Below are 23057 nucleotides of genomic sequence, written 5' to 3'. Positions count from 1 at the left end.
ATGATGTCATTAAAGCAAAAGGGGAACATATCAAATACTATTTTTAAGACATTCTGATTATATTAATGATATGTTTTTAATATAATTTTTACTTTAATTGTTATAATGATAATATAATTTGTAATGGGAAAACAGCTTTTTTTTTATTACAAAAATGCTAAATGTATATTTAGCCACTGGCACTGGGCCACTCTTGCATCACATCTAACCGGAATAAACTGTAGCCCCCTGTTGGCTCTGAAATGAACTTCACTGATTCATAATTTAGAAGAAGTATCCAGCTACCATGACAACCAATCTGGGTGGAATCACTGCTTGCTCCAGTGATTGGCTCTTCTATTTCACACTAGGAAATCATGGCTTATCTAAAGCTGCAATTTGGTGTGCACAATGTGAAGGAATCCATTTAAGAGTACAGAGAGATTCCTGTCTCTTAGACATTTAAAAGGCATTTTGGTATCACTTTACAATACGGTTCCATTTGTTAACATTAGTTTATGCATTAGGTATCATGAACTAACAATGAAAATATATTTTTTACAGAATTTATTAAGCTTTGTTAATGCTAGTTATTAAAAATACAATTGTTCATTGTTAGTTCATGTTAGTTCATAGTGCATTAACTAATGTTAACATACACATGATTTAAAAAATGTTCTAGTATATGTTGAAATTAACATTAACCAAGAATAATAAATGCTGTAAAAGTATTGTTAGTTTAACTAATGTTGTTAACTAATATTAACAAATGGAACCTTATTGTAAAGTGTTACCAGCATTTTGTATTGTACAATATATTTTATTTATATTATGATGTGCACATTTCATCCATTTTTCCACTCAAATGTTTAAATAGTTTAAATCCCTACCAACTCTCAGCTCTTCATCAACTACACATAAACAGCATAATGCATTATTTTTATGTCTCTGTAGATTTGTGGACGGCATAGAGACAGAAAGCAGTTCTAGCTCAACACAAAAGTTTGAGTTTGGTGCCAGCCTACCTCAGAGTGGCCCTCCGTCCCCTTCTCCAGGTACACACACACATCTACAAGCAGCAAGTGGCTTCTGGGGGATGATATTATGAATTGATATTTCCAAAATGGACTGTATAGCATAGTCTCACATAGTTAGACTATTGACTATCGTTCCATATTGCAGATTCATCTGGCCATGGACCATCCACTTAGATGGTTTGAAGGGGGCATTCTGACCGAAATATAAAGCGGCTAACCATAGATGTTTTTCTACTGTGAAATTTAGGGATGAGTACATTTGAAATCGGATTTAACCCTGAAAGGAATGTAGAATATCTTGTTTCTCATGAATATCTGGCTTACTATGTATCTTTCAAAAACATGATTTCATAAACCTCACAAACACAGTTTTGTTTCCTTTGCACTCCAAGTAAAAGTAATTGTATAATGCAAGCCAATAAGATTGGAGCTTCAAGTTGTGAGAAATCTCTGACCAATTTTGTGAAATAAAAATTATATAATCAACTAATGTTCCATGAGATTGTCGTCTGAGACTAGTGTAGCTCCTATACTCATTTTTCCTATATAATCTTCACTACATCCACTCTTCCCTCTCTACATCACAAAATATGTTTAACAGTCTCTACAACCAACTCAAAATGTGTGAAAATTAAAACATTCCTGTTTTGTGTGTGTTTGTGTGCAGTGAACCAGGAACAGCTGGAGACCAAACAGAGCATCACCAAACTGAGTAAAGAGGTGTGCATCACAAACACAATTACATTTAACAAATGATCATGCATAAAAGCAATAAGCCACAACTAGAAACCGTGCGTTACATTTTTACCATGGTTAAGAAATGCTGTTTTTATAAAAAGGCATCAACAGCACTAGGGGTGTTCAGCGAGGCTGTTACAGTATCTGTCTCTACATCTGTATCTGTTGCAATGGATCTGTTGCATTCAAAAAGATTCAGTTTAATTTAGAAATTAACAACAATGGCGTGACTTCTTAACAGCACAACAGTATGGCTGGCCAGTATGGCTACAAAATTTAGGCTATATCTCGATATTGTTCCGCGTATTCGATATATCTCGATATTTATATATTTGCTCTGAAATTACCAAAAAGTGATTTTTTTTTTTAAACCAGAGGCACAATTGTTTTCAACCAAACAGACATTCTAGACTAGTAGATTCAACACTTTGATGTATGAAGTTAAAAATGCATGTTTTCCATATTTTTTTACTGAATGAACACAAGGAAGAATAATATTGAATCATTTTCATTGATATGCACATACTATATACAACAATACAGTAATAAAAGGCATTATTTACCTAGATACTGTATATTGTTACTAAAACATGTTTTCTGTGAATGAACAAGGTGTGCAAAAACTAATTTAACTCATATTTTGAACCCAGTTAAACATTATTGTAATAGTGAATTATTAATGTGGATTATTGTATTATTTTGAGGATTAGTTTTGTATTAGCCTATGCAATAGTAATTTGTATCACTCTAACCAAAATCATTGCGATTATATCCCAGCCCTATACAGCCCTACACAACAGTCAGTGCTTGTTCTTTGCTGGTGACTTTGCCGATGACATAGACATTTAAAAAAGTGGCAAATATATATAATATAGTATCTTTACTTAAGTTAGTGTTACCTCAGATTTCTGAGATGTGCACAATAAACCGAGATATGAAATCACATTATGCACATTTTCATTCATAAATTAATATTTGAGTCATACTAGATGTTTATTAAAAATATTGCTCTATCCCTGTGTTGTTGGATAATCAGTCAAAAAAAAATATTTTCTATTATTTGATAGAATACTTTATTCATTTTTAAGTCATTATTCGTGCCTTTTCGAATAAAGTATTCGACTTTGGGCACGTCCCTAAACAGCACTATGATAAGAGACACCGATGTTCAGTAAATAAGTAATGGATAATGTACAGTCAGTTAGTCATAATTAGCATACAAGTAATCCTGACAGGATGATTTATTTTGCGATAATGACTGGCTGACTGCACATTATCTCACTTATTACACGGCTGTGTACCAAATAAATAAATAAATAAATGTGAACTAGGGATGTGCTACTTCACTTTAATCTCTCCACTGCACCTCACAATTAAGGGAACATTACTTACAGCAAAGGATTTAATGTCCAACAGTGATCTTCTTGTATTGTGCTGTTGATGCTGTGCTTTGATTGCTGTACTATAACAGCAGCTATGCATAAATGAACTAAATAAAACCACTTAGCATCCATATATCCCACAGAAACATGTTTGACTGGGGTCACATGAACATAATGGAACCTAATTATACATTTTTATCCTTAACACCGACTAGTCATTCAAAAAAAGCGACCAACTAGTTGATTATGAAAACTGGTCATTTTGCACATCCCTAACGTGAATTATTGATTTGAGTTTATTATGTGAGAAGAAAGAAAGAGACCACAGAGTGATGCGAGAAACATGAAACTAGCACAGCTATTTAGGAAATCGGTTGCCTGGATCAATGCTCAATTATACATCTAAGTAGTCATTATACAAAAATATTGGTCTTCAGAATGCCACAGTTGAAAATTAGAATCATGTGTTCCAGAGAGTAATAATTACACATTTTAATACTAATAATCAATATAAATCATTTTTCAGTCAATTAATGTAGTTCATAAACCTGTAATGACACAACTTTATTGCGCATTAATATGAAACAATTCAACCGATGTGTGTTCACAGATGTGCATATATTGGCTCAGCAGCTTCAAACATGGCTCATCCAATCAAAAAAGATTTTAGAGCCAGAACTAACCATTATATAATATAACTTGCATATTCTTGGTCTTATTTACAGATGACTAGTCTCTCCCAGCAAGTGTCTCAGCTGAGCAAAGAACTACAGGAAATGACACGTCTCCTCCGGCCCTTGCTCATCATAGGATCGCAACCCCTCCTGACAGTCCTTAGTCCAACAATGCCAATGTCTCCCAGCAATAGCAGTGCTCCAACAATATCCATGCCACCAGCTTCTTCCCCAACAGCTCCACAGTCCTCGCTGCTCAGGCCTACTTGCTCCCTATTGGAAAGCGCAGACACTGGGGGCATTGCCTTCCCAAGTGGTCTTATACCCACCAGTCCACCGCTGACACCCCGAGCACAGGCTCAGGTGTCTCTGGTAGACTGTACAAGGGGACCTTCTCTGCCAACCCTGCTAACTCCAGTGGCAGCCAAAACAGAGGGGCCAGGGCCATCTAGCCAAAGTTATGACCAGGCAGCCAAGGACCAGATACCGCAAGCCACCCATCCCTCTCTCACCTTTTCTTTCTCACTCCCTTCTTTCCGACCGCAGTCTCCTTCCTGCCCTCCCTGCCAGGGGCCTCACCTTTCCCGACCTGCCAGTCACAGCAGAGGTTTGCTAACTCCATCCCCCTCACAAGACAACCCAATTCAGCCACCCTCTCATTGCTCGGCACCTCCCTCGTTCAATAACTCCCCTGGCGACCACAGGCTGGGGATCACCCCCTTTCCCCCCTCCTCCTCCTCATCTGCTCCTCTGATCCAGCCGCGGTCATGCACTCCACCCTCCTGCCCACACACCTCCCTGCCCTTGCCCTGCTCCCTGGACTCACTGCCAGAAAGCCAGGTCACTTTGGGCACTTCATGGCCCCAGCAGATCCCTAGGACTGGACCTCCTCAGGTAGAGTTTGAGATGCAAGAGTGGGCAGTGGGAGGGAGGCCTTCCACAGATAATATCAGCTTCATAGATGAAGAGGGACCACCACTGTGAGAGATAGAGAGACTGAGGGAAAGATGGATACTTATAATAGCAAATGAGGACAGGAGAGTGGAGAATTGGGCTGACTGCAATGACCCCAACACACACACATCCTGAGATAAGGGACAAAACTGAATGCCGTTCCTTCAGGATAACAGACTGTAGTTCTGTTCCAAACTGTAGTGAGCTGCCTACATAGACAAAATTTTTAGGCATCATACATATCATAGGCTATCAGAAAAAGTATGCTACCTTAGGGGCGGGTCACATCAAACATGTTTTTGTGTCCATCTGCACTGTTTTTCTTTTGTTTTACTCTGTAAACCCGCGCTAGACAGATGTCTTTGACTGCTGTGCCAGATCTTGCTGTATTTTCATTGACTTGAGCAGGAATGCCGCGATTTCTATGCGGCATTTCGGGTTAAAAAGAATGTGTGACAGTGAAAAGCATAGAGCCAGGCAACTCATTAGGGTTTGGAACAGAGCCACTGTTGCTCATCACTTCAGTACCTAATAATAGCCAGTCAATCTTATCTGAGCACAACTTTAAGAAGTATCTCTTCTAAAGGGCCTTCACAGGCACTGTAATCAGCACAGTGCATGGCAACCTTAACAGTAAGGATCCCACTCCAGTCTTAAAAACCTTGCTTTGAGAATTTCACATAACAAAAGTGGGAGTTCACTGAGTAGAGTGCATGGCTTTGCATTGGTCATGTACACACCAGAAAACAAGAATGGTCAGGTGGTTTTTGTTTCATGCAGCTCTGTATTACCAAAACAGTCTTTTTACTAGATGAATCAGATATCTTCTGAAACTAATTCATATTTGAATTTCCAGGCTTGGTATATTAATGAAGCTGTCACACCACATTATCTTTAACACTCCGCACTTGATTTGTTTGCTCCAGACCGTCCAAGGTCAGTCTACACATACAATGGTTAGATCCATGAGTCAAAATGGGGATGTAGGACCTTGTGAAATGCCTGTCCTCCTCTTCTGGCTTATCCAATTTGGCCAGTTTAGGGATTTTTTCATTATATTTAGTAAAAACACAAATTATTTAGAGCAAGCTGATGGGGTACTTTTAACGTCACAATAACACACACATATAGTTGTGGCCAAAAATATTGGCACCCTTGTTAAATATGAGCAAAGAAGGCTGTGAAAAATATGTCTTTATTGTTTATCCTTTTGATCTTTCATTCAAAATATTCACAAACATCTATCCTCTAATGGATATCAAACAATTGCAAACAGAACGCAAAAAAATATATTTTTGTCAAATATATGTGTGGCACAATTATTGGCACCCTTTCATTCAATACTTTGTGCAACCTCCCTTTTCCAAGATAACAGCTCTGAGTCTTCTCCTTTAATGCCTAATGAGGTTGGAGAACACATGGCAAGGGATCTGAGACCATTTCTATAGAATCTCTCCAAATCCTTCTAATTCTGAGGTTCACACTGGTTGACTCTCTTCAGTTAACCCCACAGGTTTTATATGAGGTTCAGGTCAGAGGACTGGGATGGCCATGGCAGAACCTTGATTTTGTGGTCAGTGAACCATTTTTCTGTTGATTTTGATGTTTGTTTGGGATCATTGTCCTGCTGGAAGATCCAGCCAGGGTCCATTTTAAGCTTTCAGAGGCAGTCAGGTTTTGATTTTTTATCTGTTGGTATTTGAGAGTCCATGACATCCAGGATCTCTGGCATAAAAACAGCCCCACAACATTAAAGATCCACCACCATATTTAACTGTGTGCATGAGGTACTTTTCCATATGGCTGCCTCTCTGTGCACGCCAAACCCATCTCTGGTGTTTACTGCCAAAAAACTCTATTTTGTTTTAATCTGACCATAGAACCCAGTCCCACTCGAAGTTCCAGTAGTGTCTGGACCCAACTAATTTCTGCAATTCTCCAGCTGTGATCCTTGGAGAATTTTTGGCCACTCAAACCATCCTCCTCACCATGCATGGAGACAATATAGAAACACATCCTCTTCCAGGCCGATTCTTAACATCTCCAGTTGATTGAACTTCTTAATTATTGCCCTGATGGTGGCAATGGGTATTTTCAATGCTTTAGCTATTTTCTTATAGCCACTTCCCATTTTGTGAAGCTCAACAACCTTTTGCTGCACATCACAACTTTATTCTTTGGTCTTACCCATTGTGATGAATGGCTAAAGGAATTTGGCCTATGTGTTACCTCATATGTGAAAAATTAAGTCATGGCTGAACAATTTCATGTTCCTAGTCACCCAGGTGTACTAAAAAAAAATGTACACTTCAGATATACAGTATTTTACTCGTAAGAATTTCAAGCGGTCCCAATAATTGTAGCAAACATGTTTTGGAGAAAAATATTTGCTTACGGTCACCAATGTGTCGCCACAAAAGTAAAATAAAACTTGTTAAATTTCTGATGGTAAATTTTCCACTGCGGTAATAGTTTTTCAAAGGCAGTCAATGAGTTGTTGTATGATCTTGATGCAAACTCGCTAATGTCAAAAAAGCAGTGTCAAAATATCATTCATGTATTGTGATTTAAACCATGTATCATCATCTGACTGTATTTTTTTTTTACCATTTTTATTTACTATTGGTGAGTGTTAATTCTGGACCCTGCACACAATCATGCGTGAATCAACACTCTAGCATGTAGTAGCCTCATAAATTATCTTCTGTTGTCCAGGTTGCTCTTCTCCCCTTTCAAAGAAAACATAACAGACATAACTCAGGACAATCAACAGAACACAACTAATAGGAGTGTAACAAACAGTCCTAAGGTCAAAAGGGTCAAACCATCATAACATGCAGAACAGTTATCAGAATTAAAACATCAGTGGTGATGTGCAGTTAGTGGTCAGTTGGGACTATGAAGGGTGGGTTGGCATGCTATATGTTGGGCAGCCACCTTATAAACAGCCCAAGACGTTTGCATAGAACAAAAACAAACACATACACACCTCTTTAGCCATCCTGTGTGCCTTTTCATAAAACATATGAAAAAATCATATAGCTCTCCCCATTTTTCAGCATTCACAATACTTATCAAAAGCTGTGGGTTATATCACAGTAGAGAGCACTGCACTTTTATTTCACTATTTATTTATTTAATGATGTTATTTATATATTTATCTATCTTCAATCCTAATAAGAACACTCTCATGAGGAACCTCGCAGACATTTCTTGCAGCTGGTGTGCAAGAAGGCAATCACCCTAGCATCTCTGATATCCAATGACCAGCAACAGTTTTCTGAGTGGCCAAAATTAAGCAACCATCATCACCTCTTTCTACTAATGTTTGATGTTGCCACATTTGGCATATCACTTGGAACCTGAATGACATCATCTTGGTTTATCGGTTTGCTGAGTTCCATCCAGACTCATGGCATGGGCGCACGGTCATGAGAAGGGGCACATTGTAACACAATAGCATACTTTGGTTTCTATTTTCTTTACCTAGAACATAGGTCAGGGGGTCTGAATGTGGATAGTAGGGTCTTTGGGGTATGCATGTCCAAATAATTTGCATGAGGAATGTGCCTGCATATATGCGGGAGGGATTTGGGTTGGGTGGGGGGTGCTGCACAACCCAGGGCAAATGGGGTCCAGATGTATTTTATTAACTGTAATGAGCTTTATGAGAGACACTTACCAGGATAATAAAACAAAAAAGGTGATGTTTTATAAGAATACAGACTTCTGTGCTCATTTTACAACTACCACTGCCTCAGTCTCTTTAAATGAATTCAAGAAATACACGTTTCACCTTATTTTCATCACTGTATTCACAGCTGTTCTGCCTGAAAGTATGGTAAATTTCATAATGTAATGATTCTGTGTGAATGGTTAAAGTGAATCTAAGACCAACACTGTGAAAGTTATTAATGTTCAAACGCAACACTGAAGCCTTTGTACCTGAAAGGCTGAAACACTCCACGCAAGTGCATGATCGCAAACGCTTCAAACTACGCAAGCTTAAAGGTATATTCTGGGTTCAGTACAAGTTAAGCTCAATTGACAGCATTTGTGGCATGATGTTGACTACCATAAAAAAATAATTTAGACTTGTCCTTTTCTTTCAAAAAAGCAAAAATCGAGGTTACAGTGTGGCACTTACAATGGAAGTGAATGGGGCTAATTTTTGGAGGGTTTAAAGGCAGAAATGTGAATTTTATAAAACATTAATTCTTCTGTTAAAACTCATGTAATATTTGAGCTGTAAAGTTATTTAAATCTTCATTTCTTAAGTCACATTAGGGTTCGTTGACATTACATCGTCATGGCAACGAAGTTGTAAAATTGGCTATAACTTTACACAGAAAATGTTAGTAAGTAAAATGTATTATATAAGGTTTACACGCATATTATTTATGTCTTGTGGCTATACTTTTGAAATAGTATTTTAACGTTTACTGATTGACCCAATTCACTTCCATTATAAGTGCCTCATTGGAATGCAGATTTTTGCTTTTTTTTTTTTTTTTTTAAAAGAAGGGAAAAGTCTAATTTAATTTTTGTGGTAATCAATATTATGTCACAAATGCTGTCGATTGAGCTTAACTTGTATTGCACCCGAAATATTCCTTTAATTTAGTGCATAGTTACATTCTGAAATGTGTCAAACCGCAATTTATATCTCACTGCGTGTTGTATTCTCAACGTTGCCACAAGGGGCACTATAGTGGACATTAGTTCCTCTTATACTTATATAACTTATATTTTGGGCTGTTTTGAAATGTTTATTGACAGATAATAAGACGTGGAAATATTTGGAGAGAGAAAGGAGTCTTGGGATGGAGTCATGACACAAGCAGGATTCAAATCTGTGTCTTCTGCATGAGCACCAAGGCCCAACATGTCTGAAGCACATGTGCTAGCCAGTTAGATTGGACAAGTTATTCCTTCCCAACCCAAGGGAAAAAAGACACAAATCAGTGGGGTGCTCCATGGCAGAGGCCTGCATATATTTGAGTGGAAACATTCACTATAGAGCATCAAAAGAGGGAGTTATTGGGGTGGGGTGTGGGAGACTTATTCTCAAAGATCAAGAGAATTAAAATTTTGAAACAAAAAACCAGTGGTAAGTGCAAACAAACTTGCACCTTCTATTTAGGGATGGCTGGTTTCTATGAAATTTTCTTATGACCCAACATGCTGCCTCTACATATATAACCACATCAGCCTATATTACAGAGGAAAATTTCAAAGGGGGGAAAAAAAAACATGAAAGGGTAAATTACAAATCCAAAAAATATATTTATATATTTATATTTATATATATTTACGAGGTATGTATCCACAAAAAAGAACAAAAGCAAGCAGTCTTTTTTTCTAACCTTGTGTCAAAATCCCAATTAAAATAATAATAATTATTGTTATAATAATATCATCAATAATAAATCAGCAAACCAAAATAAGGAGACTAAGCTCCTATAAGCTTAGCGCTGAGAGGTCGGTCAGCTTTCTCCAAAGAGAGTCCAAAGCATCAAAGTCTCCAAACCACCAGGTGGCGCTGCAACACACTTTGAGGAAGTTTCTTTCCCCTTCACATTAAGTCCAAAAAACAAAACAAAAAAAATTGTTCCAAGAGTTCAGCAGAAAACATATTAAGCCAACGTAGCTGAAAGTCCAAATGAAGCTGTGGCCCGTTAACCGCATCTCTGATTTGCAGAATTGTTCGGGTGTCTCCACAACTAAAGGTGTCTTGTGCAACAAAACAAAAAGGAAGAGCCAAAATGAAACCCAAATCTAAAACAAAACCACAGGAGACATGATCCTCCTAGAGATTGTTAGTGAGGCCATAGTTGCACCTTCCTACGAGGTCATGCCAAATACTGCTGCATCGCCGTTTTTGCCCTGAGAGAGAGAGGGTCACATTATTAGTATGGCAACAATCAGACAACAGATGCAACAAGAGATGAATTTGAGTCTGTACATCACCTGTCACAGAGGTTAGGATCTGATGCCTGGGTGAGTTTGTGTAAGATATCAACAAAGCCCATCTCCCTTAATTTGTCTTGTCTCTCTTGTGAACCTAGGGGGAAGCAGAGAAAGAGAAACTTGTAACCAGTTATTATACAGAGAATCCTTTTTTACTCGAGACTCAATACGTAAAAACAATACGCAAGTAGGAAAATATTCACAACACACTTTATTGCACAAAAACGATTCACCCCAAATCCAATGGAGAATTTTCATCACTCTTAAAAAAGGTTTGGAAATATTAAGCTAGCTTCTAAATGACAAATGGTGGAAAACTGCAGTACAATTGTTTGGAGACTCTGGACTCTGGATACATTGTTTCTAGGGCTGTCAAAGTAAACATGACATGAATAATATGTTAATTTTTAAAGAATATTCCATACAAGTTAAGCTCAATCGACAGCATTTGTGGCATAATGTTGATCACCAAAAATTTTTTGACTCATCCGTCCTTTTCTTTAAAAAAGCAAAAATTGAAGTTACATTGAGGCACTTACAATGGAAGTGAATGGGGTTGCTGTAAAGTTGTTTAAATCGTCATTTTTACATTTCATTTTATGGTTTAGGGTTTGTTGACATTACATCGTCATGGCCATGAAGCTGTAAAATTGGCTATAACTTCACAAAGAAAAGGTCATTAAGTGATTTTATCACACTAAAATCATGTTAACATGCATATTGTTTATGTCTTATGAGTAATTTAAAGTTTATAGATTGCCCCCGTTCACCTCATTGTAAGTGCCCCACTGTAACCCTGATTTTTGCTTCTTTTAAAGAAAAGGAGGGGCAAGTCAAAATTTATTTTTGTGGTAATCAATATTATGCCACAAATGCTGTCGATTGAGCTGAACTTGTATTGAACCCAGAATATTCCTTTAAATACCTTGCAGTTTAATTAATCATGTCATTAAATTTAACCCATTTAATCAATAGTGCTGTTTAAATTATTTAACAAAGTCAACACGTGTACCAAATTTGACATTAAAACAACAATCTCATAGCCAGACTTTCAATAGCCCAACCATAAGCCATTCCAGTGACAAAACATCCTCTAACCCTTCTACAACTTCACATAGCCTATTTGTCATGAGCTCCTCACCGTCCTCCTCATTCCAGATGAGGTTGGAGATACAGAAAGTGGCGGCTAGCTGCAGCTTCACGTTGGAGTGACCCTGAAACAAAAGAAACAAAACAGCAGGTCAAAAAGGTGGGGGCAGCTATGGAACAGACAACAGGAAAATGAGAACGTGGCAGAAGTTAAAGAAGAGAAATGGTGCACTGAACAGAAAAAGGATAGTGTGACAAAGACTTATTGAAAAAAAGTCCATTAATAAGAAACCAAAAAAGCTAATGAAATTAAACTGACTTTACCATGTAATATTTGATTTTTTGGAGCATGTCATCATTGGTCATAATGAGTTCCTTGGCAGTGTTTCCGTCAGCGATGTTGGCCAATATGCACAAAGTCTACAAAAGAGACCAAAGCCATTATCATCATCATCAATTGTGCCATTGTGATCCTCTTAAGACGTTCCAGACATTACAGTATGACTTTCTGTATAGCTGCTTTGAAACAATGTATATTGTGACAAATAAAAAGGACTTGACTTAAAAGGAATGTTGAGGGTTCAATACAAGCTCTATCAGCAGCATTTGTGAAATGATGACAATTACCACAGAAAAAAAATTTGATCCGCACCTGTTTGTAAAAAAAAAAAAACCTTTACAAAAATATTTACAGTATAATATATCGTCTTACCCAAGACCCAACAATCACAATGCCATCTCATTGTCTAAAGCCTAGTGCACATTAAACGACTCAAGACTGTCTCATTTGAAGTTTTGAATCGGCGACTTGTCTGTGTCAAGAAGTCTCAGATCTCACGACCAACGGTCTTGTAGTGTGCAAACACCTGCAACACGCCCTGATAAGTCACAGATGCTACGACAGATTTCAAACAAGCTTGATATCTAGACGTCTTGTCGTCAGGTGTGCGCACTGTCCCGACAAGCGAGAGACTGGTAATGAGCCACAGCAAATGAAATACAGAGAGAGTGCAAGAGAGCATATTGGGTATTGGGAAGCAGGAGACTAGAAATAATTAGAAAAGAAAACATCATCCACATCTCCCTACCCGCTGTCTTTATTATTTTCAGCTTTGCAAAGTAGTGCAAAAATTGACATGTTATCAAGAATAAACTGCACGAGTTTGTGAATTAATTTCGTCATCGTAATTTTAAGATGCATTTTGGGTGATCTGTTTGAAATGGGACGATGCTAAAGACAGTTGTAATGGACGTTTTTTTGCTAGTTACGTGCAGATTTAAAGGGAAATATGCGAATGCATGAACATGCACAATAGGGACACAGATTTGAGAAGCACGAACATTAGAAGCTCAGTTACTGCACTAAAATAAATGTTTTAAAGAGAAATTGTGTGCCGGTTTTTAGCGCTTTGTCTTCGTTTACTTTTTGTGCTTTATTATCATTCAGTAATACACAGACATAATGAATGATGTATGTCCTCAAGAAATCAGAGTCTCTCCCCTCGAAATCCAAACACAAGTGGTCAAGAGGTGACCAGGTGTAATGGTGATGTGTCTCGCTTGTACACTTGTGACAGGATCACCAAAAATGCATCTTAATACCATGTGTAAACAAGGCCTCAGTCGGAGACGAATGGTCATGTAGTTGATACACAGTCAGCGGTGAGTTGTGTAGTGTGTGTACTAGCACAATGGAAGACAAGGCCGGAAGGCTTAATCTGCTAAAGTCCCTAGTGATTTTGTTTGTGTGTGTGTGTGTGTGTGTGTGTGTGTGTGTGTGTGTGGCTTACCTGTTCTTTGACCTCTATGCTGTGCTCTCCCTCTAGGATTAGGGTGACTGCTTGCATGATCTGTTTGCCGTGTGAGCTCATGATCTGGTCTATATGCTACCAAACACAGAGAGAGACTATTAGTGTGGTTGTGTGTTACAGAATGCTGTAATCTTATTAACTGAAAGGCTCTGAAAGGGACATGTGCTAGAGAAAATATATTAAACAGTGGGAGCATACAGTGCATTCAGAAAGTATTCAAACCCCTTAATTTTAGTACGAGAGGTGACCAAGAACCGATGGTTACTCTGGTTGACCCCCAGAGATCATGTGCGGAGATGGAAGAAGCTTGCAGGACAACCATCACTGCAACACTCCACCGAACTGGGCTTTATGGCAGAGTGACCAGACGGAGGCTTCTCCTCAGTGCAAGACATGCACTGAGGAGACTGTTAAAAACAAGATTCTGTGGTCTGATGAAACGAAGATAGAACTGTTTGACCTCAATTCCAAGCATCATGTCTGGAGGAAACCAGGCACCGCTCATCACCTGCGCAATACCATCCCAACGGTGAAGCATGATGCTGTCGGGGTGTTTTTCAGTGGCAGGGACTGAGGGACTGGTCAGGGTTGAAGGGAAGTTGAACGCAGCAAAATACAGAGATATCCTTAATGAAAACCTGGTCCAGAGCACTCAAGACATCAGACTGGGACAAAGGTTCACCTTCCAACAGGACAATGACCCTAAATTCACAGCCAAGACAATGCAAGAGTGGCTTAGGGACAACTCTGTGAATGTCCTTGAGTGGCTCAGCTAGAGCCTGGACTTGAACCCAATCGAACATTTCTGGAGAGACCTGAAAATGGCTGTCCACCAACAGTCCCCAAACAACCTGACAGAGCTTGAGAGGATCTGCAGAGAAGAATGGCAGAAAAACCCCAAATCCAAGTGTGAAAAGCTTGTCGCATCACCCAAAAAGACTTGAGGCTGTAATCGCTGCCAAAGGTGCTTCAACTAAGTACAGAGTTAAGGGTCTGAATACTTACAGTTGTGCTCAAAAGTTTGCATACCCTGGCAGAAATTGAGAAATTTTGGCATTGATTTTGAAAATATGACCGATCATGCAAAGAAACTGTCTTTTAAGGATAGTGATCATATGAAGCCATTTATTATCACATAGTTGTTTGGCTCCTTTTTAAATCATAATGATAACAGAAATCACCCAAATGGCCCTGATCAAAAGTTTACATACCCTTGAATGTTTGGCCTTGTTACAGACACACAAGGTGACACACACAGGTTTAAATGGCAATTAAAGGTTAATTTCCCACACCTGTGGCTTTTTACATTGCAATTAGTGTCTGTGTATAAATAGTCAATGAGTTTGTTAGCTCTCACGTGGATGCACTGAGCAGACTAGATACTGAGCCATGGGGAGCAGAAAAGAACTGTCAAAAGACCTGCATAACAAGGTAATTGAACTTTATAAAGATGGAAAAGGATATAAAAATATATCCAAAGCCTTGAAAATGCCAGTCAGTACTGTTCAATCACTTATTAAGAAGTGGAAAATTCGGGGATCTCTTGATACCAAGCCAAGGCCAGGTAGACCAAGAAAGATTCCAGCCACAACTGCCAGAAGAATTGTTTTGGATACAAAGAAAAACCCACAGGTAACTTCTGGAGAAATACAGGCTGCTCTGGAAAAAGACGGTGTGGTTGTTTCAAGGAGCACAATACTTGTTGACCCCAATCCAAACATAGCGCTTATGGTTGTGACCATAAAGCTCTATTTTGGTCTCGTCACTCCAAATTACAGTGTGCCAGAAGCTGTGAGGCATGTCAAGGTGTTGTCGGGCATATTGTAACCCGGCTTTTTTGTGGCATTGGCTTCTTTCTGGCAACTCGACAATGCAGCTCATTTTTGTTCAAGTATCGTCGTATTGTGCTCCTTGAAACAACCACACCGTCATTTTTCCAGAGCATTTCTCCTGAGGTTACCTATGGGTTTTTCTTTATATCCTGAACAATTCTTCTGGCAGTTGTGGCTGAAATCTTTCTTGGTCTACCTGACCTTGGCTTGGTATCAAGAGATCCCTGAATTTTCTACTTCTTAATAAGTGATTCAACAATTTTTGAATATTTTTATATCCTTTTCCATCTTTATAATGTTCCATTACCTTGTTACGCAGGTCTTTTGACAGTTCTTTTCTGCTTCCCATTGCTCAGTATCTAGCCTGCTCAGTGCATCCACGTGAGAGCTAACAAACTCATTGGCTATATATATATATATATATATATATATATATATATATATATATATATATATATATATATATATATATATATATATATATATACACACACACACACACACACACACACACACTAATAGCAATTTAAAAAGCCACAGGTGTGGGAAATTAACCTTTAATTGACATTTAAACCTGTGTGTGTCACCTTGTGTGTCTGTAACAAGGCCAAACATTCAAGGGTATGTAAACTTTTGATCAGGGACATTTGGGTGATTTCTGTTACCATTATGATTTAAAAAGGAGCCAAACAACTGTGTGATTACTATCCTTAAAAGACAGTTGTTTTGCATGATCAGTCATATTTTCAAAATCAATGCCAAAATTTCACAGTTTCTGCCAGGGTATGCAAACTTTTGAGCACAACTGTATGTCAATGTGATATCAGTTTTTTCTTTTTTATAAATTTGCAAAGTTATAAAAAATCTGGTTTTTGCTTTGTCATTATGGGGTATGGAGGGTAGATTATTAGAGGCAAGATGGCGCCATTGTGTGTGGCTTGCCGTCTGTCGTCTGCAACGTCTGTCAGTTTGTTTGTTTTAATGTGTTTTTGGTCTCTTGAAGCTGTCATGGAGTCGGCTGGTGTGGGTCCTGATGCTGCGATACCGCCTACCTGATGGTAGCAGTGAGAACAGCCCATGGCTCAGGTGGCTGGAGTCTCTGATGATCCTCCGAGCTTTTTTCACACACTGCCTTGTATATATTTCCTGGAGGGAGGGAAGCTCACCTCCGATGATGTGTCTGGCAGTTCGCACCACCCTTTGCAGTGCTTTGCAGTTGTGGGCGGTGCTATTGCCGTACCAGGCGGAGATGCAGCCAGTCAGGATGCTCTCTACAGTGCAGGTGTAGAACCGTGTGAGGATGTGGCGGTTCATTCCAAACTTCCTCAGCCATCTCAGGAAGAAGAGGCGCTGATGAGCCTTCTTCACGACGACTTCAGTGTGGATGGACCATGTGAGTTCCTCAGTGATGTGGACACCCAGGAACTTGAAGCTGCTGACTCTCTCCACTGGTGCTCCATTGATGGTGATGGGACTGTGTTCTCTGTCTTTTCTTCTGAAGTCCACCACAAGCTCCTTTGTCTTACTGACACTGAGAGAGAAGTTGTGCTCCTGACACCAGTGTGTCAGAGTGTGCACCTCCTCTCTGTAGGCTGTTTCATCATTGTCAGTGATCAGACCTACCACCGTCGTGTCATCAGCAAACTTAATGATGGCACTGGAGCTGTGTGTTGCCACACAGTCATGTGTGTACAAGGAATACAGTAGTGGGCTGAGAACACAGCCCTGCGGGGCTCCAGTATTGAGGGTCAGTGATGAGGAAATGTTACTGCCTATTCTAACCACCTGGCGTCTGCTTTACAGGAAGTCCAGGATCCAGCTGCACAGCGAGCTGTTTAAGCCCAGAGCCTGGAGTTTCTCATCTAGCTTGGAGGGCACTATGGTGTTGAATGCTGAGCTGTAGTCTACAAACAGCATTCTCACATAAGTGTTCTTTTTTTCCAGGTGGGAGAGAGCAGTGTGTATTGTAGATGCAATGGCATCATCAGTGGAGCGGTTGTTGCGGTAAGCAAACTGCAACGGGTCAAGAGAGAGAGGCAGCATAGAGCAGATGTAATCTCTGATTAGTCTCTCAAAGCATTTGCTGATGATGGGGGTCAGAGCAACAGGACGCCAGTCATTTAAGCAAATTATTTTTGATTGCTTTGGAATAGGCACAATGGTGGATGTTTTAAAGCATGTGGGGACTACAGACAAAGAGAGGGAAAGGTTGAAAATGTCCGTAAAAACACCAGCCAGCTGGTTCGTGCATGCTCTGATGACGTGGCCCGGAATGCCATCTGGGCCCGCGGCTTTGCGGATATTCACCCGTCGGAAGGATCAGGTTACATCCGCTACAGAGACGGAGAGTGAACTAACCTCTGTAGCTTCAGCCGCGAGAGCTCTCTCCACGAGGGCGGTGTTATTTCCCTCAAAACGAGCATAAAAAGTATTTAGCTCATCCGGGAGAGAGGCAGCGGTGTTCATGGCGGAGTTTTTATTCCCTTTAAAGTCCGTGATGATGTTAATTCCCTGCCACATGCTTCTAGAGTTGGTGGTGTTAAACTGTCCTTCAATCTTGCTCCTGTACTGGCGTTTTGCGGTTCTGATAGTTTTTCGGAGGGCATAACTGGCTTGTTTATGCTCCTCCGCATTCCCGGAATTAAAAGCGGAGGTCCGCACATTAAGTGCCGCACGAACATCGCTATTAATCCAAGGTTTCTGATTCGGATAGATCCGTATTGTTCTGGTCGGAACCACATCCTCTACGCACGTTCTGATGAAACACATTACACTATCAGCGTAAAGCTCGATGTCGTCATCAGAGGCAGACCGGAACATCTCCCAGTCCGTGTGATCAAAACAGTCTTGTAGCATGGAATCTGATTGGTCCGACCAGCACTGGATCGTTCTGAGGGTGGGTGCTTCCTGTTTCAGTTTCTGCCTGTAAGCGGGCAGAAGCAGAATAGAAGAGTGGTCCGATTTGCCGAATGGTGGGCGGGGGAGGGATTTGTAGCCATCCCGGAAGGGAGAGTAGCAATGGTCCAAAACCCGGTCCCCTCGTGTGTTGAAACTAATGTGCTGGTGGTATTTTGGTGCGACTGATTTTAAACTGGCTTTATTAAAGTCCCTGGTCACAATGAACGTGGCCTCAGGGTGCGCGGTTTCCTGCTTGCTTATAATCCCATACAGTTCCTTGAGTGCTCGGTCTGTGTCGGCTTGTGGCGGGATATACACAGCTGTGATAATGACTGCTGTGAATTCCCTCGGTAGCCAGAATGGTCGACACAGAAGCATAAGAAATTCCAGATCAGGAGAGCAGAAAGACTTGATAGAATGTACATTCCTCTGATCACACCAGGATTTGTTAATCATAAAACATACACCACCTCCTCTGCTTTTACCTGAGAGGTCTTTCGCTCTGTCCGCTTGGTGCACAGAGAACCCCATGGGTTCAATGGCTGAGTCTGGAATCTCCGCAGACATCCAAGTTTCCGCAAGGCAGATAATGCAGCAGTCCCTTGTATCTCGTTGGAAAGAGATCCGCGCTTTCAGCTCGCAGAGCTTGTTATCCAGAGACTGAACATTTGCCAGTAGAATAGTGGGTAGCGGGGGTCGATTTGCGCGGCGTCTTACTCTGATGAGAACGCCGGCTCTGTTTCCCCTTTTCCTTTTGCGTTTCCGCGGCCGTGCTGCCCAGACAAAGGGCTCCGCTTGCATATTTGTAAACAGTGGGTCGGCATTGAGAAATTTGAAGTCCGGTTTACGGTGTGAAATTGCTGAACCAATGTCCAAAAGTGTTTGTCTGTCGTAGACAATAAGGCAGACAACATCCAAGACAAAAAACATAAGAATTGTGAACAAAACAAACAAAACACTACTATGTTGTGTCGGAGCACGCAACGCAGCAGCCATACTCAGCGCCATCTTGAGTCAGAAAATGTTCTGCCTAATCAAGCCCAGAGAGGCCCAAAAGACTCTCCCCCTCCATTCCTAGCGTCTTTACCGACATGCCTACACCGCCCTCTGTACCGCCTACCGGGGAAAAGCGCCTTAAAAGATGCGGAAAGCGGGGAGGTGTGGCCGTTAAGCTCAAGCTCCTGTTTCGGTCAGGTAGTGAGTCTAATCTTCATCTGGACATGTTTACGCATTATGGTGATTGCAAACGATTCATCAACTGCCGTTCATCAGTCTCTACATACTACTGGAATTTCCCTATCGTACCGATCTCTTGTGATCAGCGGCCCCTGCACTGCTCACCTCGCCTGCGCCATGGCGGTGTGTCGATCCATCATCTCCACCCGCTGCGTCGGGCAATGCAGCTATCTGAGGACATGGTGCAGATAAAGATGCCTTGGTCAACGCGAGATCCATGGTAAACAAGTCTTTTATTCTTAATGACTTTTTTTACCTCACAAGCCTTGGATTTTCTATTTATTACTGAAACGTGGCTCTCTACTGAAGATTCGTCTCCTTTCTCTGATCTCCTACCACCCAGCTGTAAATATTTTAACACCCCTCGGATGGCGAGACGGGGAGGCGGTTTGGCTACAATTTTCAAGGAACATTTCCACTGTCGGATTTTGCTAAGAAATACATATAACAGCTTTGAACTGCAAGTGCTGGTTTTGGATTCTGAGATCCCTCCGGCTGTGGCCTTGGTCTATCTTCCACCAAAATCACAAAGATTTTCTGGCTGAATTTTCTGACTTCCTGGGGGGTATTATTCCTAATTTTGACAGACTCTTAATTATTGGGGATTTTAATATACATGTATGTCGCCCATCAAATTCTTTTATTAAAGAATCAAATCAAATACAGGGCCAAACACTCGATCTTGTAATGTCACATGGGTTCTCTGTGAATGATATGGAGATATGCGACTATAGCTTTTCTGACCATAAACCAATAATATTTAACATATCTCTGTCATCAAATATTGTCAAATCCCATGTGCCGGCTATCCTGACTCCAAAGAGATCCGTTACCACTCCTGCCTCTTTTTCATCTGTGTTTATGGAGTTTTCTAAATCTTCAGACTTTGCGTCACCTGATCTAAGTCCCGATGAGCTTCTTCATTGTTTTAACTCTGGCTGCGCTACCATCCTAGACTCTGTGGCCCCATTGAGGACTAAACATCATAAACCTACAACTGAGCCGTGGTTGAACACCACCACTCGTGCCTTGAGACAGGCTTGTAGAAGGCCGGAAAGAAAATGGATAAAGGACAAGCTACAGATTTCATATGAAATTTTAAAGGATTCTCTTTCAAAATGTCAGAAGGCTGTGAGATCAGCCAAGTCTGTGTATTTATCGGCTCTTATAGACAAGAATCATCACAATCCTAGAACACTATTTAATACAATTAATGCTGTGTTAAACCTGGCTGTTTGCATTTATCCTACAGAGTCGACAGCTATGTGTGAATGTTTCTGCAAGTTCTTTATTATCTCTATTAATAAGGTAACTGAGATAAGGCAGAATATTCACCCTGTTGTTTATGACCCTGCTGTCCCATCAAATTATACTGGTGTTTTTAGCCAGTTTACAACTATTTATCTTACTTGCATGATGTTGTAAACCAACTAAAGCCCACTGGCTCTTCCTTAGATGTTATTCCCCCCCCCAGGCTACTTAAACAAGTGTTTGATGTAGTTGGTCCTGCTCTTCTAAATTTGATTAATAAGTGCCTTGAATCAGGAGTTGTCCCTGACAATTTGAAGGATGCCTTGGTTACAACCCAGGCTTAAAAGGCCTAATCTTGATTCCTCAGTTCTATCAAATTTTAGACCCATTTCTAACCTCTCTTTTTTATCTAAAATACTGGAGAAAGTAGTTCTTCACCAACTTCAGAGTTTCTTGGCTGAAAACAAGATCTTTGATACGTTTCAATCTGGATTTAAGAAATCTCATTCTACTGAGACAGCTCTTTTTAAAGTTTTAAATTATGTTTTATTAGCAACCAATCTGGAGATTCAGTAGCGCTAGTACTTTTAGATCTGAGTACTGCTTTTGACACTGTGGATCATAATGTTTTTTTGTCTCGCCTAGAACAGGTCATGGGCTTAAGTTGGTTTCAATCATACCTTACAAACAGGAGTTTTTCAGTCAAAATAGGCCAATTTCACTCCGAGTCTGTTCCTTTGACTTGCAGTGTCCCCCAAGGTTCTACTCTAGCTCCCATACTGTTCTCACTCTATATGCTACCACTTGGTTCTATTTTTAATAAACATGGCATGTCTTACCACTGTTATGCAGATGACACACAAATGTTTCTTGACTCAAAAGAGCAGTTTAGACCCCTTGGTAGCTTGCCTTGTGGATGTTAATGCATGGATGTCTTTAAATTTTTTATGTTTAAAAGAGTATAAAACAGAGATTGTGGTGTTTACCTCTTCTAATGCCAAGAGTAAAGCCAATTTAAATTTTGATGTCTTAACACCCTGTTAAGCCCTACGTGAAAAATCTGGGAGTCCTTTTGGACAGTGCCCTAAAACTTGCTAGACAAGTTAATCAGGTTGTACAAGCTAGTTTTTATCAATTAAGTCTTTTCTCTCTTTTGAGAACTTTGAAAGGGTGATTCATGCTTTCATTTCCACTAGGCTTAATTACTGCAACTCTCTATACCTGGGAATTAGCCATTCTTCTTTAGGTCGCCTTCAGATGGTTCAAAATGCGGCTGCTAGAGTTTTAACAGGGGCTCAAAAGCGGGAACATATTTCCCCTATTCTTTACCTGTTCTCTACAGAATTTATTCTAAAGTGCTCATATTGGTTTTTAAGTCTCGAAACGGTTTAACACCCTCATATCTCTATGACTTGTTGATAGATTACCACCCAGTGAGAGCTCTCAAGTCTGTCGATCAAAGCCTATTAGTGGTTCCAAAATCAAGGTTAAAGTCTAGGGGCGATCGGGCATTCGCCGTAGCAGCCCCCAAACTTTGGAACAGCCTACCAATTCAAATTAGAACTGCCCCCACACTACCTATTTTTTAAATCTAAGCTAAAAACATTTCTATTTGATTTGGCCTACAATTTGTGACGTGATGCTTTACTGTATTTGCTCTGTTTTTGCGTTATGTGTGACTTTGTGCCTGTCTGATTGTAATTTATGTTTTATTATACAGCACATTGGTCAATGTTAGTTGTTTTTAATAGTGCTTTATAAATAATAAATTGAAATTGATTGATTGAAAGGCTGCAACATAACAAAATGTGAAAAAAATGAAGGGCTCTGAATACTTTCTGAATGCACTGTATATATATATATGTATGTGTGTGTGTGTGTGTGTGTGTGTGTGTGTCTGTCTGTCTTACTGGTCTGGTGGAGAGCAGGTTTCGTAGCAGCCCAAGTGTTTTCATAAGTACATTGGTATCAGGGTCAGAAAGGAGTCTGAAGAGCTGTTCTGTGCCCAAAGCTCGAACTATCTCCACCTTCACCTTCTGATCTGCCTGGAAGGCCATATTCTTCACAAACACACACACGACAGCTTCTGATTACATACAAATGAGCTTCGAGCAGAGATGTATACATAGCACTCAGAGTGTTTTCATATTGGAGCTTTTGTGCACACCCGAGTCCATCTGAAGCCAGAAACTGTATGGCTGGTTAG

The 23057-nt window shown here is 40.1% G+C and overlaps 2 protein-coding genes across 5 annotated transcripts in view; one reads left to right on the top strand and one right to left on the bottom strand.

The window, feature by feature from the left end:
* LOC127447115 (potassium voltage-gated channel subfamily H member 3-like) overlaps positions 1–9241 on the top strand; it is a 212943-nt gene extending 203702 nt beyond the window's left edge. Inside the window, exons 13-15 of the mRNA XM_051708705.1 lie at positions 934–1034; positions 1684–1736; positions 3862–9241. Of these exons, the coding sequence (XP_051564665.1) occupies positions 934–1034; positions 1684–1736; positions 3862–4794 (1087 nt within the window). The 3' untranslated portion in view covers positions 4795–9241. The remainder of the gene's footprint in view (positions 1–933; positions 1035–1683; positions 1737–3861) is intronic.
* Positions 9242–9729: 488 nt separating this feature from the next.
* LOC127447119 (armadillo repeat-containing protein 8) overlaps positions 9730–23057 on the bottom strand; it is a 31263-nt gene continuing 17935 nt past the window's right edge. For 2 of the 4 annotated variants that reach the window (XM_051708720.1, XM_051708722.1), the window contains 7 exons: positions 22762–22911; positions 19706–19771; positions 13614–13709; positions 12148–12243; positions 11876–11948; positions 10735–10828; positions 9730–10650 (listed from right to left, as the gene is read on the bottom strand). In XM_051708720.1, the coding sequence (XP_051564680.1) occupies positions 10617–10650; positions 10735–10828; positions 11876–11948; positions 12148–12243; positions 13614–13709; positions 19706–19771; positions 22762–22911 (609 nt within the window). In that variant the 3' untranslated portion in view covers positions 9730–10616. The remainder of the gene's footprint in view (positions 10651–10734; positions 10829–11875; positions 11949–12147; positions 12244–13613; positions 13710–19705; positions 19772–22761; positions 22912–23057) is intronic. The other 2 variants (XM_051708721.1, XM_051708723.1) reach the window with 2 other exon arrangements.

This window comes from Myxocyprinus asiaticus, chromosome 10 (assembly GCF_019703515.2).
Source record: "Myxocyprinus asiaticus isolate MX2 ecotype Aquarium Trade chromosome 10, UBuf_Myxa_2, whole genome shotgun sequence".
Lineage (NCBI taxonomy): Eukaryota > Metazoa > Chordata > Actinopteri > Cypriniformes > Catostomidae > Myxocyprinus > Myxocyprinus asiaticus.
This window is presented reverse-complemented; position numbering and strand designations above follow the sequence as displayed.